The following is a 27,592-nucleotide window of genomic DNA, read 5'->3' as shown; positions in this document are numbered from 1 at the left end:
AAAAAGATATTATATATGTATAACATTTCTGAATGATAAAAGCATATTAAACAATGAAACAATGATTTTTGGCACTTAGAAGCATATCGAAACATTAAAAGTTGTGACTAAGATAAGTGTCATTAGACGAATAAATTAAACATAAGAAAGATAAGTAAATAATATCACAAAGTTAAAAGAGACTAATAATAAAGGAACATTTGTGAATCACAGGTGTTCAAAAACTTGAAATACAAATGAATTAGGCGGAAAGTTAATGGAAAAAGAAGTAAGGTACAAAGTAAGGTAATGCCACTATTTAGATAATAATTTAACTTGTGAGCAAAACAAACTCATGTAAAGTTTTATATAAGTTGTAATATTTTAAATAGAAATAAAATTAGCAAATTTCATTCCGCTTAACAGATATTGCTAGATAACGTAATATCACTTACATTAGTTTAATCTAAGAAACCAAATGATAGCACAAAGAAAATCAGGAAAATGAATGATCTAATGCATAGGTTATGATTAAATTTATAACAATAATGTCAATGTTAAATTGTAGAAATTCCAAAGTGGCAAAAATTTGCATAAACATGCAAACATTGTAAACTTTAGATGAATGACAAGCAAAGATGAAGCAATGTTTGTACTGTGGACTAGAAATTTAAATCAAATCAGGTATGTATAAGTGAAAGATTCAGTGGTATGGTACCAAGTGGAGCTCCAACATGTTCTGCCAACGCTCGCTCCGCATCCATTCGTGAGCGGAAGCGCACCAGTGCTTCACCGGAATATTGTGTCGTTCCCCATCGCAACATTTGAACACTTTCAATAGCTATCTGAAAATCAACTTTCCGATTTCTGAAACAATGGTAAAAGATAAGTCAAAATGTAATTTTGACTTCTAGTTGACTTCCACAGTATTATATCTTCTAAGTTTTTAACCATTATATCATTTTAATATACTTCAGAATAGTGTCAAAATTATTCATCAAAAAAAAAAAAAAAAAAAAAAGAAAAAAAAAATTAAATTTGAGCATTCGAATCATTTGGAATCTTTCGTGGGAAACTACCGCGAATATATCATGGCATCTTATTTTTTACTAAACATAGTATCTTGTCTTAACATAATGGCATTCTATGTTAACAAATCAAGGCCAGATTACCTTATTCTAAGATAATAAGTACTAAGCCACCTTACTGAAAGAGTATAAGGTTACTTCTTCAAAATAAATTGGAAGTTCGTTTGCTTTGCTTCTATCATCTTATAACTTCTTGCGCAGAATTATCATTGCACTCTCCCTTTACGTATTATTATTTTTGTCCCATATATTATTGAATTAACTCTAGCAACAATATTTTACTTTATTAACAGGGATTGACTTCTTTTCTTCAATTCATAAGAAGGTTTTTCCCTTTCCATTTAAATTCTCATTCAAATTCTACAGAAATAATTGGAATAATAAACTAAAGGAGCAACCTCTGGATTGGTTTGAAAATATGCCAAAATATCTTGTGGTGTAATATTTGGACAAAGTCCGGTAACCAAAACTAGACCAGGTTGCGACTGCAACGGGTAAATACATGGTGACGCCGGTGGACTAAGACATGGCCAGTACAACGGTGTAAATGGTGGTACTATTGCTGGTACCAAACTTTGAACAGTTTCTGAAATAATGCATTAAGTTTTTAATTATAATGCTATTGAAAATAGCATTACTTCAATGGTACTCCACATAATTCTAAAACAACTTTAAGGAAATTTGAATACTATAAAGAATTAACTTTGTTCTCTTCCATATAGACGACTCAGATTAGCTCTACATGAATAATATCAAAACTAGTCTTATCTGTTATCCAAATTCCATTCTTATATCATAACAGGCCTAAATATTTCGTATAAGTTAAAATGTCAAAAGTACTACTAGTAGTGCATGTTGTAAGTTTTAGTTCAAGTTCAAGTCTAAATGACTTGCGTTGTGGGAAGAGCGGTCTTGGCTGCAGAATGAATTGCGGTGGTAATGGTGGGTTTGTCAGAACCAAATTTATATCTTCCGGACTGCACTGGAACACTTCAATGTAGCGCTGTTTCTTCCCTATTTGCATATACTTGTTATGAGCTAATGCAGCAGCGGTTGCTGCACTCATCTCCGAATCCATCTGTATGAACGCCTCTCCGCTTGGATGACCTTGTGCATTGTACACCATGTGCACTCCATGAAACATTATCATCATAATATTTATCATTAATGTCATCCTATTATTATTATTATTGTTATTATTATCACTCTCATTATCACTGTTTGCTACTATGACCAGTTAAAAAGTAAACACACTGTTTCTTTTATCAAAATTCTTGTTTAGCACTCGGATACTTGAACAAGATATGAAACGTTTCTTTATGAGATATTTTTATTCAGTCGCGGGAAAATGGCATATAATAAAGAAAACAAAATCAGATATAGAAAGAATAAATCAAAATAGATGAGGGAAAAGTGCTAATTAATATTATCACAGTAATATTTGTTCAAGAATCCGACGATTAAACTTTTCTTCCTGGGTATGAGTTTGGAATATCTGGCAGACAGAATAGAGTTTTTGCAAACAGATGTAGAAGCAAGACTGATAATAAAATGTGGAAGGATATGAAGATAAAAGAGGAAAGACAAGACCGCTTACATATGATATTGCTTATACCAGGAAACAATCCATTGATAAAAAAGTAAGTTGAAAAATCTAATATAATTATTATATTATAATAAATCCAACTTCCTTCTTCTTTTACTGCACACATCTATTCTTTCTTTTATTTAACACATTTATTTGTAATTAATGTTCTTAGAGAAAGTTTATATTTCATATTATTCATACTTAAATTCATTTCATGAATGATTCATGAAAGATATACTACCGATAATTAGTGTTTATGTTTGCTATAAAGCAAACCAAATCAGAGGATTATATGTCACCAAATTGTATCTTCTTCTCTGATACACAATTTTAATTTTAGATTAATAAATTATGATTTTCTAAAATTTCATCACATGTAAGGGTCAAAGATTTCATTCCTCAAGGAATCATTTTTATTCTAAAAAAATGGCTGGTAAATGTAATAAGACTTACCAATTTCAATGTATATTTTTTCATCATTTAAGATACTGTAAGCTAAAATAATTCGTGAAGTATATTAGCGAATATTAATAATTTTAAGTGTTTACTTAAAATTATCAATATTCAAGATTCATTTCGTGAAAAACTATCAGCTCTATTGGAAATCTATCATTTCAAACTGCAGCGAAATTAAAATTCTCTAACTTTTATTGATAACATCAAATTTACAGCATAAGTCACTTTTAATTTCAACTGGATGACAGAATTAACTGAAATAACTAAGAGCCAATTACTTACTAAATATAATAGTTATCTTGAAAGCAAGCAGACTTAACTATAATGAATACAAGTTCTGTTTACCTGAAACATGATGTGTCGTGCGGTTTCGCCCAGAAATTCGACAATATTTTCTACATGAGCTTCGTAGGGAAGGCCCCTTAATCTGATGCAGTCCTTCCTACTACTTCCATGAACCATCATACGTTGATCACTTTCCAAATTTCGATTAACCACTTGTTGCACTTCTGCTTGAGTTGATCTATAATTGAGCTGATTTTAAATTCATGCAACAAGTTTATATCAGGAAACAATGAATGAATTTCATGTAAAACTGACAAAGAAGAACTTTTGAAAAAATAATTGCGGATAACATAACTTCAAAGAAAACCTTAGCTGGAAATAATCAAGAAATTGGATAAAATCAGATAAGAGGAGACAGAAATTTTCTTCCAATTTAGCAGAAAATTGTCCGGTCAGATAATTATAATAATAAAAAATGTTGACTAACATTATAAAAGAAATCTATTAAATTTGCACATTTTTTAATAAAAGGGTATGAAAGTGGAAACTTTATATATGTCACAATTCTCATGGAACCGTCTATTAGTGTCATTTAACAGATGACATATATTGTGAACTATGGTGTCTGTGAACTGTTATCAGTTGTTGAATCAACTCGATGACATTATATTACCATGTAGGCCTTACACATCCAATAAATGAAAATATGGTCAAGTTAAGAAATTCAAATTTATGGAAAGCATATTTAAATAAAAGAAAGATGAAAATATGCTGCTAATAGTGTCCATTGTGAGTTGTTGAACAAAAATCAAAACTACTAAATTTCACTACAATTAATGATAGAATTCTGCGGTAGCATTTCAGTGTAGAATCCTGTTATACAAAATACACTGAAGTTCTTAAAGTTATAGGATCCTAAATCGTGGGACTATAAATATTCTAGAATATTAATCAAGAAATGCTCCTCATCCTCTATAATAAATATATTTTCAATGGTCCTTTTTAATGAATATTCGGATTTCATTTAAAAACTTGGCATATCATTAATATGTTTTTAACATTTATGAAATGTTAAAACTGCTTCTCAAACGAAAAAAAAAAAAAACTAATAAACAGCTTCTAAGAAACAAGAGATTTTCTGATGGTATAGTACCCAACACTAACAATCTTTCACATTTTTGTAAATTGTAGCTCAAATTTATACTATGCGAAAATTAATATAACATAAAGTTATCTGAGACGAAATAGCGTAAAACGGAAAATTTACATTTTATGATTACAATCTTTACCTCCTGCTATTTATTCCTGAACTTCTAAAACTGTTTAAACAAGGAAAAATAACAGTTGTCATGATTACTATATTGAGCTTACGAGAAATTCACGGAAGATTCATTTATAATTTCAATAGAGAGAATAATACTTTTCAGATAAAATATACTGTTGCATAATTCAGATGATGACTCACGTTTTCATACCTTTTAATCACTCACTCAAATTTCAATTCATATTTTTGAAAAAAAAAAAAAAAAAATCAAGTATTGAATAACTTGCCTGAAAAGTTCAATATATCGAGTGCCAATAGTACGTTTATGCTTGGTAAGCGCCTTTTGACCAGCTTCCTCATTATCAAACATTACAAAAGCATCACCGGTTGGCCGACCATCGCTCTTATTCACAAATAATATACCGCCATCTGTTACTTTACAACCATTTTCACCTTCCGCGAAAAATTCAAGCTAAAAGATCAGATAATAGTGACCATCAAACTTGCAAAACTTGAACAACCTAAATTTTCACTTCCAATTTTGATTGCAAGTTCTTCGCTTAGGAATTATTAGATTAAAAGAACGAATAGAAACAGTATTAAGACCGAGTCGTAACCAATTTTACCAATATCAACCTCATTCATGCAAGATTCTGAAATGTAGCCAGAATACAGGGGTATTATAATTTGTCTTGTAGAAGTAATTATTCAGACTTTAAATATGCTATCAGGCTTACTATTAAATTTAAATGAAAAGAGATTTTCAATCCTCAAAATGGATTTTAAAAACTGCGGATGGAAAACTAACAATTTGCGCTTCGGTGCAATCATAAGGAAGACCCCGCATACGAACAATCATGGCACCTGTGCTACCGCGGCTTACAAAACGCACTGCTTCTGAGTTGGAGCCTGCAATGTATATGGTAAGGGCAATGCAAATGATGGTAGTAGTGATGGAAGCGAAAAGCGAGATCAGGTGGGGTAGGATAGGGGAGAAGCCAGTCGGGAAATTCAATGAAATTGTGAATTTATGCGAAAGGGGTGGGAATAGGGGTGAGCACTGACGCTGGCGGGTTAGGCAGGGACAGATATGAGAATGGATACCTACCTACCTATCTACCTGCAGGGAAATGCGGGCTTGATCGGAGAAAGGTACCAGAAAGGGATGGTGAATACAATAGGAATCAAAAACCTGGTCATAACATTAGCACCACCAGCACTTCTGAAATGCTTGATTTTAATGCATCTATTCCAGTAAGTAACCCTTCCACACTTATTTCTCTTCGGTTAGCTATATCATTTTCAAATAATATTATATAGGAAGAGTGTCGAGCTTATTCAGGTGTCCAACTGCCATAACAGCTGGACGGATGGGAAAATGATATTTTTCATAAATGCATGCTGCATGAAATTTGAATAGCTGTTATGACGATGGTTCTGATTTCTGCCTCCCTACTTACTCCTTCCTTCTGCTAATACAACACCTTCAAAAGGGATTTTATAATTCATTCATTGCATCTCCAGCAATTCACAACAAATTAGCAAACGACTGTACTTCCAAACTGCATGTTATCGAAAGTGTAATCTTGTACACTGGCGGTTGATTTATGGCTCTTACCCTCAGGCTTATCCTTAAATTGGCCGGATTTTATTATACCATGTGCTAATCACTAATATTATTTGTTAATATCTATTACTTACTAATAATACATTTACTCATTTTAAATAACAAACTGTGATAACATAAAGAAAATGAAATGAGTGACCACTGAAGTAATAGTAGTACTTCAAAGTTAGTCTTTTGTCTTAACTATCCTTACATGGTCATCATTTTAGTTTTATGTGCGCTAATTTTACAATCTGGGAAACGCAGATAAGTAAATGTTGATTTAAAATTACGTGAATACGAGATACTACAAGATTCAAAGATTGTTTCTGCGACTTGACCTCCTCTGAGGAGAAATCTTCAGAAATGAAACAATGTGCTACATTCCCAAACACTAAAATAAAAAGAGTCTCCTTCATCGGTACTAGCTCTTCTGTTTATGACTGCCGTATATAACATCGACAATTTTTGAAAAGCAAACACAACAAGGAAACACACACAAACACACCCATCTGCCGAGCTTAAACACATGCAAACAATACATCGACACATAACTGTTTGAATAAATAATGGGAGACTTAAAGAACATCACAAACAGCAATGCGGCACTAAAGAGAATACATTTATTACTTCTACCCTTCATAACACCCATTTCAAAAAAATAAAATTCCTTTTAAACGTTTCAAAATGTTCCTAAAATTTTAGAGTCTGAATAAGCTATTTCAAAGTTTTATAGAATATTTCTTGGCCCAGTTCCAGCAGTACGAAGATCAGTAGTCAATAAACATATAATGATCATTACGGGAAGAAAAAAAATTGTAATCACCGGTGTAATCAGCTTTAATTTAACCTTATCTAGAAGAACCTGGCATCACCGCAAGAATTACTAACCTGCAGCAACTTGTAGGAAATCGCTTCCTGTAGCGCGGTACACTTCAATGTAACGATTGTGTAGGAAATGCCGATGCCTTTTGAGGGCTAATTCACGTTGCTCGGAATCTTCAAATCTTACAAGAGCCTCACCGTTGCGTCGACCTTCCGGACTGAGGCAAAGTGCTACTCCGCCACTGCAAAATCAACATGAATTGATGAAATCCTTTCATTTCCTCCCCTTACAAATACCTGAAATTCTGACATTGCAAGGCTTTAACAATATATAGCAGATCAGTGGTCAATCAGTGGTTAATAAACATGTTATGGTCTTTACGGAAAGAAAAAAAGGCTTTATTACATCGTAATTTAACCTTAATTAAAGAATCTAGCTTTTTTATAACTATTACTACCTTTTTTTACTTTTTAGTTAGAAGAAAAAAAAAAAAGCTTTTTTTAAAAAAAGTAAATTATTATTATTGTTTTATTATTACTATTATTATTGTATTGTTATTGACTATTAATTATTGTTATCATTGTTATTGTTATTACTCATTATTATTATTATTATTATTATTAGTTGTTAACTATTACTATTAATACTGCCACTATTAACTATATTAGTTGTCTTTATCTTCATTATTAATCTTATTATTATTTCTGTCACTAATATTTCAGAATTTTTTTGACAAAAAACAGATATGGGCTGCCTAGAGTGATGCGACAATAACAAAGTTCAAACCAATAGATCCGTGGATTGCTTCTAGAGAACAATTAATAATATACCTGTATAACAAGAACCGAACCCCTTGTGCTTCTGATGTGTCAAGCCTAGTGTCTATGCATTTATGGCTCGTATATATGAGTGAGATGGGTAAGAGGAAAGATGCATCTCGTAGATGTTATCAATGGTGTCATCTACTATCGAACGACACAACCACCTGATCTGACTGTCAAGGAAAATTGAAAGACCAAAACAATGAAATAATTTAATAAACTGAAAGTGATGAAATGAGCATTCTCTTAAATATTTGTTTTTAATGCTAATCTAGACGTCTGGTTATGCAAAAAGTTGGACAAAAAACGCAAACGATTAAGCTTCAAACATGATTCAATTTTAAAGAACTGAAATGAAAACTATCGAGTCACTCCCTCACATTGTAACCATCATTTTCCCTTCTTTATCTCATTCTCTTTTTTTTTTTTTTTTTCAAGTGAACTTAGTTAGAAATAAAACTATTACACAATTACTTCATTAACTATTTTTCATCTCACTTTTTCTATCACATTTTAAACTTTTGCTGATAAAACTTGATTAATTAATGTGATAAGGATGTTGAATTAGATTCTAAGAAGTTAGACTCATTCCTTCTAAAATCAAGCATATTAAAATTGCAAATGCTTAGATAGAAGTATACGCTATGTCGAATTTGTTCAGACTAACCTTATCTTGCTTTTTATATATGCATATGAAACGCATATCATTTAAAACAAAAACCTAACTTGAAGATATGAATAATGTCCTCAAAAGAAAGACAAACATATTATTACAGAAGTGAGCATTTGTCGTTTTGTGTCGTTGTACATAAACACAGGAAAAAGTGATTATTTTTGTAACGATTAAAATGTTTCAATTTAATTGCAGAAAATCAACAAAATTTGCTCCTAATAATCAGTAACTATTTATCAAAGAGAGCTGATAAAGTGAGAATGAAATAGCTACGTACGTAAATTACTTTAAAAGAAACACGCAAGAAGTCAAACTTCACTTTCGTCAAAAAAATACATCTACCTTATGTGTCATATAACTGAAAATTTTGTGCTCAATGTTTATTGTCGCTTCGTTCATCTGTCTTTTCCTTTCTATCAGTCCTTCTAATATTTTTTGTTGGAATATTTTGTTTTCTTGACCAACTGATAAGAAATTCAATATCCTTTTCATTAGAGCAAAGCTTGACGTATCGAATAAGTTTTTTTTTTTCTTTTTTGAGAATCTAAGACTTTTCTAGTTTAAACAAAAATTTGAAAATAAATGAAATGAATTTTTTTCACCATAATTATCGATTAGTATCCGATGATAAATGAAAAAAAAAAATATTTTTTTTCCGTTGCTCTATGCAAGATCTATTCACACTAGCGGACAAACCTCTCTGTTAGCCAAATGAAATAAGTTGCTCGATATTATCACTATTATTATCATTATCTCTCAATTAATGACTTACAGCTGATATAGCTCAAAAAAAAAAAAAAATGAGCTATTTAGCTAAGAAATATAGGAGGTAATCTTCACACTTCAGCTTCTGTGACTACTGTAATCATGCCAATGTACAAAAACATCCGGGAAATAATACATCTGGCTATAACTTGGTACCAAATATTTTATCAATAAAATAAATAAATTTTATTGATAAGCAATTTCTTATCTTAAAAGTGCAACTATTCAAAAATAATTAACATTAGCATTAATGGATCGTTAATAATAAGGAGAAGATGCCATATGCAATGTTGTAAGGCTCATTAGCATATTTGGCATTGGCATCATTTTATTTGATTTCATCTCAGCAATGTGTGCTTTTTTAGTTGCTAATAATACGTTGACAGTTACATCAAACTTTTCAATGTTACTAATATGTCAATGAATTTTTGTTGCAATATAAAGTAATAAAGAAATTTTGTACATACTATTTCGAAACATTGTCATTTGGAAAAACTATTCTATTAAGAAAGTCAGTTTACATAAATACAAAAAAAGGAATTGTTACAAATTCTTTTGTTTTTTTTAAGTCAATAAAATATTTCCTTATTCTTGAAATAGCACTGCCGAGTTTACAAATCTTCATAAAAATAAAATTTCGAAAAAATAATACTTTCTGAGATGAATCTTGTTTTAAAATAATTTCAATAAATCACACACTTCAGTTATATATTTTATGTCATATATTATATATTTTGGTTAGCGCTTAGTAAGCGTTGTTTCTTTAAAGCTTAGTCTAAAGAAAAAAGAGTATAAAGATGTCTAGAATTTAATATTTTTTTACAAATTTGTTAGCTGTAATCTTCAAGCCTACTTAGTACGCTCCTTAATTTAAGGTTCCAGATTCTGTCATTCTTTTCACCTACTATTTGTAAAGTAATTAAATTACTTATGTTATCAAAAAATCAAATTTAAAAGAGTTGTTTAATAGTGATACGATATCAAAAGGTTTTGATTAGAATTTAATTTTTTTTTTTCACAATTTCAGTTTCTGATTTACATTCCCTTTATAAGTTCGTTTATATTCCTCCATTAAACTATTCATTATTCTATCTTTAAAGTAAAGAATCTCTTTTAGTTTTAAACAACATTAAGAAACTGATTTTGAGAATTATTGATAATTAGTTTGGATTTCTGCTGTTTGACAAGATTTTCAAATGCAACTGTACTAAAAAAAAAAAAAAAAAAATGCTCACGCGGCAATATTCAAACCGATGAAAAATTGTGCTATATCATGATCGGTTGCTTGCCAGGGAAGACCTCGAGTACGAACGATCACTTCTGAGACCAGCGATGTTTCCGGTAAACTGAAGTAGGACAAGTCTATATTAGCAAACTTCAAATGTGTAATCTTTTGCAGACTAATTCTAATTCTGAATTTAACACTTTGTAGCTGTTGATATCTAGACGATAGTTGTTGATATCAAGAAACAATGACATTTTACAAAAACTTTTGATTTTCTGAATAAATCTGAATAAAAACTTCCAAATTAGAGTTGTGAAACGCAATTACGCTGATTAATTTAGAAGAAAATGAAAATTGAAGCGATGCACTTTCAAAACTTAAATTTAGTTTCCCTTTTCCAATGATTTATCTTTTTGACTATAGATTGAAAATATTTTGATATTTCAATAGACGGCAGGACAAAATCGAATTTTAAAAACAATTACAAATGTTTGCACTTGTTGGTATTTATTGCCACAATGCATTTAAAAACAGTAAGCTGCCAATTATTCAATTTTCATTTTAAATACGATGGCCAAAAAGCATTGGATACAGAAAAAGCTTTCACCCACTTATTTTTTAGGGGTAAAATAATTTGAGCCAGCATATGTTTCTGTAAAAATGTGAGAAGTCAAAGTTCGTGAAGACAAGAATAAAAGTTCGAGAATGATTCGAGTTCCTACTGAAAGGTTAAATCGGTAGAAATACTGTAATAGAATTACAGCGAAAATCAACGAATACATTTTTAAGTGTTTGTAAAATTTGAAACACTCAGTGGTTAGCATTAGTAAATGAATGAGTGCAATAGCTACAAAAATATTAATCAAAATAAGCATGCTATAAAATGAGAGAATTGAAACATTTCGTAGTAAACGAACCATATCCCATTGCGTAGTTCGGTTTTTACGTCCTCTACAGATCCCATTAAATTGTTGGTTCCTGTAAGAATTATTTTAAAGAAATTGATAAAAGTGCTTTCAAATTCAAGCTTATCGAGACTTCCTTTTCTAATATTTACATTCAATTTTTTTTGTTAGCCACAGAATGAGTAACAAAAAATCTTTAAAATTGGATTAATTCCAAAATATTCATTCGTCCTGTTTGCCATAATAAAAGTACCATAAATCTCATAAAACTTTAATTTGATATAAGTTCTATAATTCACAATATTTTTAGTTGCTCTTATTGATATCTAGATAATCATAAATCATTTTAAGAAGCGTTGCCGAAATCTTGGCATATGGATATTTGTCGCAGACCTCTTAAACATAATCTTCCTTTCACTCTCCATTCTCTCCTCACATTGCATTGAATCTATTTCAACGAGAAAATGAAACATTCTCTGATTAGAATGATAACAACGAAATTAAATTTTCCTCTTCTTTGTTCCTTCTTTTATTGCTTCGTGGTGAGCTCGTGCAACGTGCTTTGTTAACAGTGGAATGGTATTAGCTTAATGTTATCAACTGTTTAACAGTACACTGATCACACCATCAAAACAGTTACACTGCTTTGAGGATACTTTTTACGACAATCTGCTTTATTTTGATTCATAAATGTCGTGCAGATTGTGCAGAAAATGTTCTTACTAATTGAAATTGCTTAATATATTCTGAAAATTTGATAAGTTGAATCAGATTATCACAGCAACCGAGTTTCTTAGAAAATTTTGCCATAATTCGCATCTCAAAATCAACCCTTTAAATTCGAAAATTTTCTTCTTCGAAGTTTTTGAAAAAAAAACTTCTGATCAGAAATTTCTCTGATTTTTAATGTGTCTATAATTTATGTGTTAGTATAAGATTTAGTTTAAATTCCTGAACAAATGAACATTGAAGAGGTATTGGGATGCTAGATGAGTGAAGTAAAAAATAAAAGATGTAAGGTTTAAGTTATTCTTTAAAAGAACATAAGACTGCTCTTTTGAGAGAATAATACAAGAAAAGGCAACGATAATAACAAGAGAGCTGTTGCTTGATCTTAAGGTAATATTATATTGACAAAATTGCGCACTTATATTGTTCACAGCGGTAAGCAGGTAGCGTGCGCAAGTGGTCTATTTTTTTAGCAGGAATGAAACAACTATTTACGATTCTTTGATTCCATAAACATGTTGTAGGCAGCGTGATATAAGCAATAGCGGGACGAACTACTGCGAGGAGAGTGTATATGTGCGGTACCGGTACCGAGGTATCGGGGATATTTACGGTATCGAGGGTACATTGCTATTGGAGAATAGAATTGTTTTAACAGTAATCACTTTGAAAAACTCTAAGAAACAATTCGATTTTTTCGTCCTGTTTGTTAATAAAAGTGAATAAACATTAATTTGCAGCATACTGTACTGCTTTCTGCTTTAGCAAACTTCTTGACAACTGTCATCCTTTGGAAGCATCATTGGCTTCGTGAAACTATGATAAGAGCGTGAATGAAACTATTTAGTTATTCTAAAAGTGGGTGACCTTCTTCAATTCGTAATGCGGAATAAATCTGAAGAAAATTCAAACTTCCCTCTCCTCATAATTCCTTATAGTAGTATCACTTTAAATTCGTATTCCATCATGTAAACTGTAAATAAATGAATTCAAGCCACTAAATTTCTCTAGTTTTTTTGTCTTAAAATTGATCAAATATCATTAATTACTTTCAAAATTTTCGTTTTTTCTTTAAAATGATTTCTGTTTTTACTCATTTGAAGCAATTGATTTACTTATTTTTGATGAAAGTAATTAAATTTTGTTTAATGAGTGCCTTCCGTGATATTCTATCAAATCGAGTCGACTTCGCTGCAAGGATATGTGAGAAAAACTGATTTCTTAATCTAAGCTCGTTTTTAATGAAGGACGATGACCAATGTCACTTGATGATAATAGTGACCATCTGAGTCAAAGTTTAGCTTCAGATTTCAAACTTCGCCTCAATTCTCGGGAGGAGGAAGTAGAACATTTGAACATTTGTTCTAAATTAAAAATTTTGTCTTTGTTTTACGCAGTTTTAGTTGACAGTATTATTTACAAAACGAAGTTTAAGACAAGTGAATATTGTTGGAATTTTGATTGGAAGCTTAGATAAAATATTGCAAATCCAGAACTCTTTTAATTAAAGTGAGAAAATTTTAGAAAACCCATGAAAAACAGAATGCTAAAACTACTGAATTAAAATAGTTCAAAGTAAAATATAATCCTTTTATATTACAGTTTTTACACTATGAAAGCATATACACATTCAAATTAGCATGAGGAATCAGCTTCAACAATTTCTTAGAAAAGAAATTGTTAAAGCTAATAAAGAAATACCGGTCGTTTTTTTTAAACTTTTAAAAATAAACTTTTAGAAACCGAAAGATTAAATCTTAGAACGCTTTTGCTGTTGCGCTAAGCTAGAATTTAAAATCATAGAAACATGTATCTTTTGTAATGCACTAAACCGAAAAAAAATGCTTCAATTAGGTTAAAACTAAAGAACAACAGAGAAAAGTTGACACAACTTGATGAAAGGTTATCGATAAAAAACAAGCTTAACTAAAAAATCTTCACTTACCTTCACACAAATAATGAATTCCGTTACATATCAGGCCCAATTCATCCTCTAATGAACACTGCCCGTCAACTGGTAAAGCTTCGAATCTCGAGATATCGATAAACTTGTGGAAAAGCGGAGAAAGTGTGAAAGATAACCGTAATGCAAGGGGATGTAATACCTGTCTAATAGCACTAATACCATTTGTTACTAACACTGAACCATCTGGTACCGTATTTTCAACCTGTAATCATATCTAATTTACGACAACACAAAAAGTAGAGTTTTACTAGCTGATATAATTCATTAATAGCATGATATGTATGATATGATTTAATACGATCACTAATTTAACAGTAAACATTCACTCTGAACAATCAGAACTGTTAAAATATTATTATCCTTAGGAGGTATTACGAGGAAAGAGAGTTCCCAGTAAGTAATGTATTTCAGTAACGTATTTAAAACTCATTACGTAAACACTTCGATATAAAAATTTCTATTGCTTCCAAATAAATCTATCGTTAGAAGTTTTAAATATTTGCACGAGAACCTAACTACAATGATAAATATTTCCAATTTTAGTTTTAAATTATTTTGGTGAGGACAAGAAATATTTTTACCGATTGTTTCAAGTTTATAAGTTCGAAGCTTACTTGATACGTACAATTTAGTGCAAATTAGGAATTAATTTGATAACATACAAAAGTTTCGGGACAAGAAAAAAACATGAACAAAGCAATAAGCGATCCTCGTTTAAATCATGTCTGTTAAAATTAAAGAACATATGTGATAGAAGTCGTGTATGATGTAATATAATGCCTATAATGATAATAATGATGGAACTTTGTACTATCAAAACGCTATTAAGAAACTTAAAGAACAGGATGACGAATTGTTCAAGGTCATAGAAGTCATAGCAGAATTTCAAATTTGTTTTACTTCGCTAATAAGTACCATTAAGCCATTCATCAGACTATTCTTAGAAGATAACTAGAGGAGTAATGCGAAAACGTGTTACGTATTATTTATCAATCTATATAAGATATAGATGAACTGTCTCTGATCAAAATGTATTTTAAAAAGTTCACCTTCTGGAGAGCAGCCTCTAGTCCTAAAGAAGTGACATCCAATTCTTCGATAGTAGTGATTTTGTTGTGGGTATTAGTGTATCGCTGATTAATAATAGTAAAGGCAATGGTTTGTACAGGTGCCGAATCAGACCCTTGTTCCTTAGTGGCATTGCAGCCGGATGTCCTCAGAGCAAACGGAATCAGAGAAGTCGGTGTTACTGCCGAACTTGCTTGTGGACAGGGTGCCATATAATTGGCTTTCTAAGTCGGTGTCTTCTCAATACGAACAGGGCGGGTATAATAAAAGAACCAAGCGGAGGTAGGAAGGAACAGGGGATGGCTCCGGCAAAGTTACCAAAATTTCTTACTGTTAGTACTGAGGTGATTGATACGTAAAAAGATAAAAGTACTGCCCCTGGGGTATGGGATATGGAAAGGGGAAAGTGTTGCGGGGTTGAATGGACAGATGGATCGGGATGGCGAAGTGAAGAGGAGTGAGCATCGGAAATATGTCAATGTGGTTGGGAGAGCCAGGTGTGGAGAAAGAATTCGAGCAATTGCCGCGTAAAGAGGGCCGGCAGGGACAGCCGCGAGAACGGTTGCAAACGAATCGACGAATCTTTTCGAAATACTTTTTCAAAATGTATGTTTCGTGCGTCCGAAGATGAAACTTTTAGACAAACAAGACTAGTTGACAAGTTTAACATGGAGAGAGATAGAGAGAGAGAGAGAGAAAGAAAGAAAGAGAAGAATATGGCAGGTCAAATAGTGGCAGTTTACATATGCGTGTCTGAAAAGAGACCGTGCAAAGGAAGGTTGACCGATGATATGACGATCGTGTAAAGTGGTGACATTGAGAAGAGAGGACAGCAAGAAATGAAGAGAGGGTTTTACGATTCTCGATATCACATTTCGGATGTTTTCCACAACATTAACACGTCGTGACGCAGTGTCCTTGAACGTGTATGCGGATCACTTCTCGTCATTGGCCTCTTTGTCCAGCTTCGCTGTCATCTAGTTACTGCGGTTGTTATTTCTGCAGCTTATCACAATAAAAATATTAGTAATAAGTTAATGACTACTCAAAAACTATCAATTCCCTTTTTTCTCGTATCCAAATTCACTTTTGTACTGATAACAAACTGATAGCTTTAGCAGTACTATGCGTTGTCACTGAGTTTATGGTCGAATCTGCCACTACCTATAATTATATATAACCATCAGAAGTTGCAAGAACTTAACTATCAGGTATTGCAGAATTTTTCTAACCTTTAAGAACGATCTTTTGTTTAGCACTTTTTTTCAATGGAAGGAAATGTTAGAAAGATAAGGGATAAAAGAGAAAAAGAATTATTAATTATATCTTACAAAAAAAAAAATTTTTTCTACTCCCATTAAACTCAATTGCTTCTTGTTAAATGAAAAGTTAGTCGTTATTTGAACAAGTAAGTATTTTGATGAGATGACTTTTCTCTCTCTCTCTCTCTCTCTCTCTCTCTCTCTCTGTTTTTCTCCTTCTCCCTCTCTCTCTCTCTATTCAATATACTGTCATTTCATTTTTCTAATGCTCTCAATTGCAACAAATATCGAATCAAATGTGTTCATTTCATTTTATTCCCAAATATTCGCTTATGGTCATTTTCTCGAGATTGAATTTAATGGGAATAGTATCGTCAAGTGAACAATAAATATACATGTAGTGTAAACATGGATTTACAGCAATATCACAACATAATTAAAATTATATTTTTGGCCAACATGCAATATTAGATGCAATGATCTGTTCGATAATTTTATCTAAAGTGATTCATTTTCAAGAAATGCAATCATACGCAGTGTAATAGAACAATAAAATTGGAAAGATTTTAAGAGAGATCTGACAAAAGACGTTAGATTGAGCTAATTACATTTATAGAAAAAGTACAAATTATATTATAAAATTTTCTGTTTAAATTGAAATGAATAATACAGGAAGGAGTGCACTGCCTTAAAAATAAAACCTGAAACATAATTGCTATGCTGTTTTTTTCTTTGGTTTTTTTTCATTTAATTTATGCTGATCAAGTCGTACATCATTTTGTTTCCATTTTATGCTTCTTGCGATAGGAAAGAAAATGAGTAGCATTTTTTTTGAAAGACTCTATTTATTTTTATAGATTTTAGAAAAAAAAATATTTATTTTTTATAGATTCTATTTATTTTTTTTATAGATTTTAGAAAAAATACAATTTTCATGATTTCTCTTGGAGCTATCCTTTTCCGCGTTGATATCATTTTCAATTAGCTCTGTTTTTGGATATATGTATATGTATGGAAAAACGCATAATTTTTTTTTACATTTTATGGTTTTAAGAATTTCAATAACTTGTTTGTTCTCTTTATGAGTTACCAGAACTGTTACAAAAGAAGAAAATGGATAAAGTAATTTCCAAACTAAAGAGAACAAGATTCATAAATTTTAATTCGTTTAAGTTTAAACATATTTAATTAGTGACTCAAAATGAATCACGAACAGTTGATTTTTTACATCAAAATAATAACTGAGCGATTCTTCCATCATTGTTTTCTCTTTTGCAAGATGGTCGATGATGAGCAGAAAGAAGAATTCATACTTTGAAGAACATAAATATGCATATAATGTGACTGATTAGCAAATCAGTCAGTTTTAAAATCTCCAGCTTCAAACTGTTTTTGGAATTTCAAAATTTAAAGAAAGTCAGTAAATCAATAAAACAGTTTTTGCGGTGACGCCTCTTAATCAATTTCCAGGATTGAAAAATCTTTTCCATTCCGTTCAGAAAATGAACTTCATAAAAGAACGAACAAGAGGACATTGAGAAAGATGCAAAGGGAAAATAATGTTAGTACCATAACACTTAGAATTCAGAATATGCGAAAATTTTCAATACAAAAAAAAAAAAAAAAAAAAAAAAAAAAAACCTGTTTTTCTGCATAAAATTCATTACTCTTGGAGAACTGGTTTCATTCCTCAACAAGCATTCCTTACAAATCCATTTCTACTAGTAGACTAATAAACACAACAAAAGTCATTGGCATGGAAAATCGACTACAATTACAACTAAATAATTAGTTCTAAAAACATAATAATTGTGCATAAACCATAGATGTGTACATAAATTGTTCTTGTTTAATAAGCTATTATACTAAAAAAAAGAGAGAAAATTTCATGGATATTTTGAAGCAAGTAATTGCTAATAATCCTTCAATAAAGACATTACAAATATTTGATGCATTTTGACAGAAGAACCCATCCGTATTCGATAATCGACAATCCATATTCGACTTAGTTACTGTCATCTTAAATATCATTACTGTTAATTATTGTTGTGTGAGCAGATCACTTATAATCGTTATTTTCATTGTTGTCATCATATGTTTGCAAAGTCACCAGTTCTTTTTAAGTAGTTTCCTTTAAAAATTCTTTATTAGATATTAGCAACGATGATACGATATTGCTGGCCAATATTGATAAACATAAACCAAACGTAAGCATTCGTAGTTTAAATTGCCAAATTCATGAGGTTAACAGCATCATGACATTCTAGAATTGAAATATAAAACTTCATGCTTAAGAGATTTTAGACTGAAGCGAAGTGCAATTGTCTCCTTTGGTTACTTGATGTTTAATCCAGCATGCACTAAATTGAGCGATGACTTATCTATTGGTCTGCATTGCTTCTGTTGAGTATTTTCAGTGAATATTAATGATATTAATGCTAATGATATTAACATTCACACCAAACTATGACCTTCAAGCATAAATTTATGATAGTCAATTATAGAATCTACCCCTTTATATATTGAAAATTACCGGATGTCAGATTAAAGTGACCACATACTGGGATTTTGCTGATAGCAATAAAAGCAAAATGCGGGTAAGTAAGAAATGTTATGGAAATTTCCAGAATGAAATTGCAAGCATTACTGGAATCAGATTGCAGATAATTACATAGTCGTGCGGGAATGACTAGAAAATATTAGAATACAGAAATTGAATTTCGATGTCCTGAACAGAAAGGAATGTAATCATCTGAAGACTGAAAGACTGCTAAGAAAAACTGAAAACTATTTGACAACGATTAAAAGATGGAATGGACAATGGTCACCGGGGATGTCAGGTAGAATAGGTGAGTAGTTACTACCAAAAAAAAGAGGATGAAAGTAACTGCAAACTTTAATTTGTGTCTATTACAATACTACAACAGTAATTTAATTTTTAGCTCAAATTTTGGAAGATTATTCCTATCTTTCACTAATATTGACATAAAAGCCATCCACGCAACGCACCTCTGGGATCAGCGTTTTCACTGCAGCCTCTTGTGTAGTCCAATATGCATCCTGACTGGCTTGGGGCTTTTTCGTTTTCAGTGGGTGATTTCTACTCTGTGCTCTATGTTTGCCTGAAAGTCATCCGATATCCATTGATGGTAGGATTTAATTGTTTGCCTTTCATTGATGCTTTGTGTGAAATCAATAATTTAGCTTGAGGTTTATTCAAAATCTTGAGTCTGAACTTTGTTACCAAAAATTAGAATTGACTTGTGTCGGAAGGTGAAGCATTCGTAAGGGTGCGAGAATGTTATGCATTCCACCAATCGGTTTTACATTAAGATTTAAGATTCAGTAGTTATTATTTGTACTGAAAAACTTAAGAGTATGTAATTGAGGATCGCCAATCGACAACGTCATCGAATGCACGGCTGAAAGAATTTGGTCCGTGGACAGAGCAATATAGTTCAGCGGGGAAGCGCTACTTTTATAATCGAGAAACTGAGGTGTCACAATGGGAAAAACCTCCTGAATGGCGAGAATATGAAAAGTTTTTGTCTGAAAACGCTGCGAATCAAAGTCCTATTTCATCTGCTTGTGAGTTTTTTATTCCTCGTTGTGTTATTCTTCTAGAAATATATATGACTATAGCCAGAAATTATCGAAATAATAGATTTACTTACTGGATTTTCGGCGATCGAAGTGTCGTGTTGTCGAAAATCCATTTTTAGCTTTAGAAAGAAAATTATACTCTCACCTGCGATGAGAATTATAAAAATTTGTTGTATCGACTACCATAAATTATATCTAGTTGTATGCCTCTTAGTCGTATTTATCAATCTTTAAAGAAAAGCTGTAACTCGTACTTAATAATCCCTACTACTACGGTTTTGGCTCGTATAATTGCTTTTGTAAAATTTATCTGTGATTGATCAGCAGTAGTGTTCAGCTTAGCAGTAATTTTCTATGGCGCAGTAAGTTGTGAAACTGATGTTATGTTTCCATCCCTTGAATTATATATTAAATAACTAGCTGTTTTATCTCTAACTTCAGTTTTAGGTTAAATTCAGCCTTTTTTGTGTTCATTTACTTAATATTTCATTTTCTATGAGAGGATAAGTCGAAAAGCAGTGTTAAAGCATTATTAATCGACTGCTTTAATTATGTTAAAATATTTATGTAGTCATACTTACCTGTTCTTGAGCTAATTCGAGTTAACTGCTCAGGAAAAAAAAAGGACTAGCTACTAAACTTGTTTCACCATCATACTGATGGCCAGGATCGTAACGAGTTGAAGTATAAGAAAGTTCAGATCTAGAACAGTTCAGTTTGAATAGTTAGAAAACATTGAATGCCATAGTTTTTTTTACGACTTATGTTGAATTAACAAAAATGCTAATTAGTATATATTTTTAACAAAAATAAATTCAGCTGGAGCTCGTATTGCTCCAAGCAGTAATGCTGCAGGAATGTATTTGGCCAGTTCAGCAGATTCTGCTGCATCTGGTAATAATGGTGATGTGAAGAATAAAATGAAAATGCATGATACATCCCAGCCAGTCTTGAGAGGCAGGCGTCCAAAAGTTGAAGTGAAAGAAGAGGATGCAATTGGTCCCGTGGTTTTTTCTGAAGAACAGCATCGGCGATTTCTAAGGTCTTTTTTTTTGGCAAAATATGTCTTGATCGGAGTGTTTCCATTAATCAGGTTATAAAAAAAAACGAATTATCATTCGTTTTTTTTTTTTTTTTTTTTTTTTACATTTAACAGCTTTATTAGTAACATTGCGTGAACCGATGAGTACTACATCAAAAATAAAGTAGCATGTCATAAATCATAGTTTATGACATACGTTACTAAAAACAAGCATGTGGTGAAAATCGAACCGTTAGTACATACTACGGGTAATTTTGTATTTTAAAATTGCAGAGCAGATGCACAAACATCCACTCGTCGGTGGCCGACAGAAGATTGGGAACAAAGTGCAATGAAAGCTGATGCAGCCGCACACAGTCTTACCTTGCAAATTATTTATGTATCTTGCGATTTAAAAAGTGCTGGATCGCTTGTAAAAACTGCTGAAATGCGTTCTTCCTTATTAGCACAAAAGTTGCAGTTTATCGCAGATCATCAACGACAGCTGGAAGCAAGTTTTGCACTTCCTTCACTTCCTTCTTTGAATAGTTATCAATGATTTGCATGTTTTAGATGTAATGAGAGATTACAGCTTTACATTAATGAATTACCCCGAATTTCCTCATGGATCTTTGACAGCGTTTTATGGGTTCATTTAGGAAATCATGTATTATATATGTTAAATTTCTTGAGTTTCAATTACAGCAATAACTAATGGGTAAATATTTGCCTTTTCTTGCACTTTTTTATACACTTCATGCAGATATGTAAGTGGATGATGGCAGTAGAACAGTGAAATTAGGCTTACATCGGTGATTTATATGTATATCTTAACGGTTCATAATTCTCCTTTGATAAATCTAATTTATAAAATATTTAATTTTTAGTGAGCATATGTAAACAAACTGGAAATATAATACGTCGCAACATATGGCAATGATTCCAAAGTAAGAAAAAAACTAATAAAAAGTAAAACTCATAGGAAGGTCCTACAACGATCGTGCACAGCTTTTTCACTCCGGTCATTGACAATGCTTTCTACATCCATTTCTGATCGGATTACTCGGAGCTACAAAAACTGAGCTTAACAAGCATAGCATCATACTGTAATAGTTATCCCATGACAGTGGAAGAAAATCGGTAATGATTTTCATGTAAATTTCAGTAAAGAGAAAATAAAGCAAACAGAAAACTAACAGTATTTTGAGCACTACGAATATCTGCTATTGGGGATTTTTCCTTTCGCAAACGGGAAATGTTTGTTTGATTTTCATCAACACAGTGTTGTATCAAATTCATCCTTTTAACTCTCATAGTTAATAACTGGAAATGTACTTCTTGTAACTTTACTAATGAGGTAAAGAGAGAGAAATTTTAGGATGACATAATAAATATATTTAGGAATAAAAGAGACCATCAGCAAGCAGGTTTTTTTTGGATGAAGCTTTCTCAAATTACCATACTGTATAAAGAATATAAAATACTTTTTTGAACATACAGATCTGCTGTTAAGACATATGTCACCTCCTTATAAATGGAACGACATTTTTCGCCTTTGTCCATATTGGAAGAAAATGATTCGCTAGGCAGAGCAGTGTTTAGTTCAAACAATATTTTATCATCGATCTTTCGCAATTTATCCAACATATCCTGAAACACAATCGATTGTAGCTGAGGAATACGTGTAGATCAGCTCGTAATTCTAAAAAAATTTGGAGGGAACTGTACTATGCCTCAATTTTAATCTCTCATAAGTTATATCCTTGATCATTTTTCATTACACTATAATTCAATAATTTAAACCACCAACAGTATTTACTTCGCACATGCTTTTTTGTCAGCACACGAAAAATCACAAACGTAAAGCGGTTTTTTGATTAAAACAATAGTGCTGAAACTTACCTGAAATGTTAACAAATCAAGGCAATCGACCCGTTTCTCATCCATGGAAGCAATGCTAAGCAAGCTTCCAGGAGCAAATCTAAGAATCAACCTGAAAACATCAAGTCTATATTATAGAAAAGAGCCGTCATCACAAATCTCACAACGCACTGACGTCAAAACTTAGTATTTAACATTCAAATGACCCAATTTAATCATCTCCAGTTATGAAGTAGCTGGAAAAAGAATAAAGGTTTAAGCGGCTGAACAGATGATCATCCACAACTTTCATATCAAAGGACTGCGAAATCTTTAAAGTATAAGCACAGCTTTCAAGAAAAAGCGTTGTTGGTATCAATGACACATCTCTTGCAACAAATTTTTTAAAGGTTTTATTGAATTTTACATCAAAAACAATGCAAATCAACCAGAAAGTATGTAGCGAACGAAAGATTTCCAATTTAGAAAGTAACTAATACCTATCAATAGCAATAAGAAATGTGGAAATAATGAGTCGTCTTTAAGTCTGATAAATCCTTTCTCCTAGACTATTAAAAAAAAAAGAAAAAATTCCATAATGTTTATATTAATACAACTCTCAATTCGATAATCACAGCAAACGACACTAACAGAACGAAATCTCGGAAACAATAGTTATTGAGGCTGAATTTCGACATTTCCAGATTCTTCGATTATTTTAAGACTCGATCTCTGTTCCGAATCTTGTTCAGAGTGCCCGAATGACTTTCTCATATCGTGACGGCAGTTAGCAATACCCATACCGAAACCCATGCCAGTACCTAACCAAAGTGGAAACTGCCTTTTAAATATTGCAGCAGCTATTAAACCAACACTCCCAGCACTTACAATCTTCACTGCTGTATCTGCCAGACATCGATCGAAAGTTTCACTAAGCTCGTCTTCCGATTTCTTCCCCATTTCTTATATATATCTGTAACACTTGGTTAAAATATATCTCCACTGATACATTTCCTTAAAATATGATACATCTCCCATTAAAATATAAACGTTGCACAACAACTGAAATGCTCCCCTGATATCACTGATAGCCGCCACTTCGAGAATAAGAAATATTTGAGAACTAATTCCACGTAAAACTTTACTTCCACACGTTTCAATTCAAACCCATGACTGACATTCCTCATTGATGATTTCAAGCAGACATGCATTCGCGTGCAGGCAAGTGCTAGCCGTGAAATACTTGCTGGCCGAGAGACGGATTTATTGCGGGACAATCAGAGATTTGTTGGAGTGTGTTTCCGTGTCGATGTCTGGGTGATATTGCTAAATTGGGTTGGAGTAAGGTGCAGTTGGGTTTGTATAGTACTTCGTTACTTCGCAGTGCAAGTGCACCTGGTCTGAGATACGGCTCTATGAAGAATTATTGAAGCTTGACTACAGGTGTGTGACCTGTTCTGCATATACGCCAGCCAGCAGAAATTGTATTCATATGTCATATACTGTACACTTCTAATTATCTGATTTTTTGGCAAATTTAAGACTTTTCAAGTTTAAATCCAACAACTGAATATTTCACAACTTCCATTTCCAGCCAAATAGTAGACATAGCTAAAATCGACTTTTTTGCTGTTAATACCATTAAAGCTGTGCAATAATTTATGCATATACATTTCTATTTATGTTATTTATGATACTTCCATTCAGTTCATTTTTTCAAATTCTCTTCCTCAAAATCCCAATTAATCAAGAGGAAAATTTTATATATCATTTTTACGATTTTGACTACTGAAATAGGATGCGCGTTTTGAGAATTCATAGTCAGCAGTAGCTTAATCATAAATTAATTTCATGTTAGTGCCCTTATTTTGACTATGCATGGATAAATACAAAATCTGAATGATGTCTAAGCGTTTTAGTTAAGGTGGGATCGAGAAATGGCAATGGAACAGCTCCTGGAAATGTATAATGAAATCGAAGATAACCACTCATGGAATTCTGTTTATCAAGTATCGTATTTTATTCCTCTCTCACATAACCTGTATTTAATGATCCATTTAGAATCAACTCCTTGTAGTATTTATGAATAAGTTTTAGGAAATAGATAAGCAATCTTGCAAACAAGAGAGGAAATTGAAACTGACAACAAAAATTGCGCATTCATGGGAGAATGCGGAAAGGAACCGTTATCGGAACGTCTTAGCATGTTAGTTTACCTTTTGTTCTCTTCCAAAGTTATGCTTGAGTTACTTAATGTTTTAGGATGCTTTCTCCTAGACTTTGAAAATTTTTTGAACCATTAAAGTTGTCGAGCAGTAATGATGTTGTGGATTATGAAGTGTCGTTTGTGTATCATACATAAAGAATTCATATCACGAATGCAGTTCTCGTATTATATTATAACTGTATCCCTTTCGTAATTTTAATTTCCAGATGATACAAGTCGTGTTGTATTAAAGCGGGAAAATACTGAGCGATCTGATTATATTAATGCTTCGCCACTAATCGTTCCAACTGCCAAACGTAATTATATTTTAACACAGGTTATTGTGAATTTATAGAACTTGCAGTTTCATAATGGGAATGCTTATTTCAAGCAATACCTTTATTGTTTCAGGGACCACTTTCAACGACTAGTAACGATTTTTGGCAGATGGTATGGGAGCAGAATAGTACTCTTATAATTATGTTAAACAAGCTGGTAGAGAAAGGATTACCGAAGTACGTTGTACTTTCTTTAACTACGATTCTTTAAATCTTTGGTCCCAAAAGTTGAGGTAATTTTCCGAAGACCTTCCGGAGTTGTTTTATCTACATTTTTGGGAGTTACGAATACTTTTAGATGTCATGATTATTTTCCATCTTTGGACAGTCCCACGCGCAAGTTCGATTCTTTTAATGTGATTCTGAAAGACGAGCAAGATTTTGGTGACTATGTGATTCGAGATTTGGAGCTCTTGAAGAAAAATGGAGATGTTTTATCGGAAAAAGATGATCCTAATAGACCACCTTCACGCATAGTCAAACATTTTCATTTCACAAGTTGGCCAGATTTTGGTAATTCGTTGTTTTTTTCTTTTCTCTCAGAAAGGTAAATTAATTGAGTCATTAATCCTTTCTTGGTACAGTACTTTACTTAAGTTGTTGTTTAGGTGTCCCTCATTCAACTGCTGTGTTTATTGGATTCTTGCAAAAAGTACGTGGCACTGGACTTTTATGCGGCAAGGAACCTACTGTAGTGCATTGTTCAGCTGGTATTGGTCGTAGTGGAACGTTTGTGGTAGCAGACTCAGTCTTGTCAATGGTATTCCATGGACAAGATAATAAATTGAATAAAAAATTGATAAAATTGAATTCCGAATAAGTAATAAATTGAATTCCAAAGTTTTACTGGCATTTTTTTCCGTCCTTTTATTTATCTGTTTGCTTATTTTTTTAATTTGGTGGTTTGCTCCTTTATGTATCTTTTTTATTCCCTCATCTTTCTTTTTTTTTTTTTTTTTGATAATTCAAAATTTCTCTTTTCCATACACGAATTTTAGCTAGTAACAATTTGCAGGTTGAACAAAATGTAAAGGAGATAGATGTAACAAGTTTGGTTGTAGAAATGAGAAGGTCAAGGATGGGATTGATTCAAACTCCACAACAGTTACAGTTTTGCTGGAAGACCATCGCTGATGCATTACGACAGGGAGTTATTACTAAAAACGAGGAAAATTTTGTTAATGATAAATTTGGGAGAGATCTTTTGACCGTACCCAACAATCACATTAATGGCGAAGTAGATGAAATGCCACATTTGGAAAGGTCTCAGGCAAACCAGATGACTACTGATTTACACTCCAAATCTTGTAGTGATTTTTCATCTCTTCGAAAAAGAGCTTCCACGGACTCTTGCGAAACAGATAAGGAAACAAAACACTCGAAAAGGTATTCTGAATTCTTATTCTTTTGGTTGATGTAGTGCAGTGAAATCTTAGACTTCAAATTCTCAAGGAAGTAAGTAATGACTATTATACAAAGTAATAAAGCTACTACATGTCTTTAAAAAATTGAAAACCTATTGAAATTATTGAGAAGTATGTCCCTTGAGTATCAGGGAAGAAAAAATAAAAAAATCGAAAGGAAAAGTTCTTTTTACGTTTGTAGATTTCTCGGTTCGCGTTTATTTTGATTGATTTATTATAGTGATTCAGGAAAAAACGTATAGAAGAGATGCGTGCGCGCCTCTTAAAATGTGAAGATGCTCATAAAAAATGGCATCGTATGGTAGTGGGTCGTACTGGTATTGGATGCACGTGTGCAGCAGTTGCAGTTGCCTTTGCTGTATATTGTATTTATCGTTTAACCTCATGATATCGTTGATATCATTTGTTTCCGACTTAATTTCAATGGTAATGTAGTACAATGGACAAACTTATTAGCAAAATTCGTAAAAATGGGCTGTTCATTACACATTGAGAACGGTCTGTAATTGTTTTGTATTGGAGAATATTTTGGAATCTCACGAAATCTAAGACGGCTTATTTTGATCTTATGGCAACAATAATACATATCGGACGCGTTTATTTTTTACTGTGCTTAAAGATTGGCATTTTTGTT

At 32.1% G+C, this 27,592-nt stretch overlaps 6 protein-coding genes across 9 annotated transcripts; 3 read left to right on the top strand and 3 right to left on the bottom strand.

Moving 5' to 3' along the window:
* Nucleotides 1–659: 659 nt before the first annotated feature.
* On the bottom strand, nucleotides 660–15,456 carry Bma-sym-2 (fusilli, putative; the record flags this gene model as incomplete). The annotated part of the gene is made up of 11 exons (XM_043081086.1): nucleotides 660–824; nucleotides 1,466–1,653; nucleotides 1,962–2,145; nucleotides 3,457–3,634; nucleotides 4,948–5,132; nucleotides 5,469–5,569; nucleotides 7,158–7,333; nucleotides 10,587–10,697; nucleotides 11,494–11,554; nucleotides 14,156–14,378; nucleotides 15,226–15,456. The coding sequence occupies 11 exons, from the start codon at nucleotides 15,454–15,456 to the stop codon at nucleotides 660–662; spliced, it is 1,803 nt and encodes a 600-aa protein (XP_042937020.1).
* A 260-nt stretch (nucleotides 15,457–15,716) lies between these two features.
* Nucleotides 15,717–16,772, top strand: Bm10234 (Uncharacterized protein; the record flags this gene model as incomplete). Its single annotated transcript, XM_001898642.2, has 3 exons — nucleotides 15,717–15,850; nucleotides 16,158–16,237; nucleotides 16,672–16,772. The coding sequence occupies 3 exons, from the start codon at nucleotides 15,717–15,719 to the stop codon at nucleotides 16,770–16,772; spliced, it is 315 nt and encodes a 104-aa protein (XP_001898677.2).
* On the bottom strand, nucleotides 16,641–16,751 carry Bm180 (Uncharacterized protein; the record flags this gene model as incomplete). The annotated part of the gene is made up of 1 exon (XM_043081085.1): nucleotides 16,641–16,751. A coding segment is annotated over one exon (111 nt), but the record flags the coding sequence as incomplete, so codon positions are not given.
* Nucleotides 16,773–19,559: 2,787 nt separating the features above from the next.
* Nucleotides 19,560–21,689, top strand: Bm6498 (WW domain containing protein; the record flags this gene model as incomplete). Its single annotated transcript, XM_001898641.1, has 4 exons — nucleotides 19,560–19,655; nucleotides 19,896–20,094; nucleotides 20,929–21,151; nucleotides 21,425–21,689. 4 exons carry the CDS (start codon nucleotides 19,560–19,562, stop codon nucleotides 21,687–21,689), a joined length of 783 nt encoding a protein of 260 aa, XP_001898676.1.
* A 417-nt stretch (nucleotides 21,690–22,106) lies between these two features.
* Nucleotides 22,107–23,950, bottom strand: Bm4332 (MGC82625 protein, putative; the record flags this gene model as incomplete). Its single annotated transcript, XM_001898640.2, has 5 exons — nucleotides 22,107–22,199; nucleotides 22,328–22,453; nucleotides 22,655–22,780; nucleotides 23,033–23,123; nucleotides 23,757–23,950. The coding sequence occupies 5 exons, from the start codon at nucleotides 23,948–23,950 to the stop codon at nucleotides 22,107–22,109; spliced, it is 630 nt and encodes a 209-aa protein (XP_001898675.2).
* A 977-nt stretch (nucleotides 23,951–24,927) lies between these two features.
* On the top strand, nucleotides 24,928–27,346 carry Bma-ptp-4 (Uncharacterized protein; the record flags this gene model as incomplete). Of its 4 annotated transcripts, XM_001898638.2 has the most annotated exons (8): nucleotides 24,928–24,999; nucleotides 25,088–25,196; nucleotides 25,424–25,533; nucleotides 25,608–25,711; nucleotides 25,833–26,047; nucleotides 26,143–26,294; nucleotides 26,550–26,920; nucleotides 27,187–27,346. In XM_001898638.2, the coding sequence occupies 8 exons, from the start codon at nucleotides 24,928–24,930 to the stop codon at nucleotides 27,344–27,346; spliced, it is 1,293 nt and encodes a 430-aa protein (XP_001898673.2). The 4 variants fall into 4 exon arrangements, with proteins under 4 accessions (XP_001898673.2, XP_042937017.1, XP_042937018.1 ...); XM_043081083.1 differs by lacking the exons at nucleotides 25,833–26,047; nucleotides 26,143–26,294; nucleotides 26,550–26,920; nucleotides 27,187–27,346 and having other exon boundaries at nucleotides 25,424–25,513; nucleotides 25,608–25,627; XM_043081084.1 differs by lacking the exons at nucleotides 25,608–25,711; nucleotides 25,833–26,047; nucleotides 26,143–26,294; nucleotides 26,550–26,920; nucleotides 27,187–27,346 and having other exon boundaries at nucleotides 24,934–24,999; nucleotides 25,424–25,551.
* Nucleotides 27,347–27,592: the final 246 nt, after the last annotated feature.

This window comes from Brugia malayi (genome assembly GCF_000002995.4).
Source record: "Brugia malayi strain FR3 genome assembly, contig: Bm_v4_Chr3_scaffold_001, whole genome shotgun sequence".
Classification (NCBI taxonomy): Eukaryota; Metazoa; Nematoda; class Chromadorea; order Rhabditida; family Onchocercidae; genus Brugia; species Brugia malayi.
Note: the sequence above shows the minus strand (reverse complement) of the source record. Positions and strands in the feature narration are given on the sequence as shown.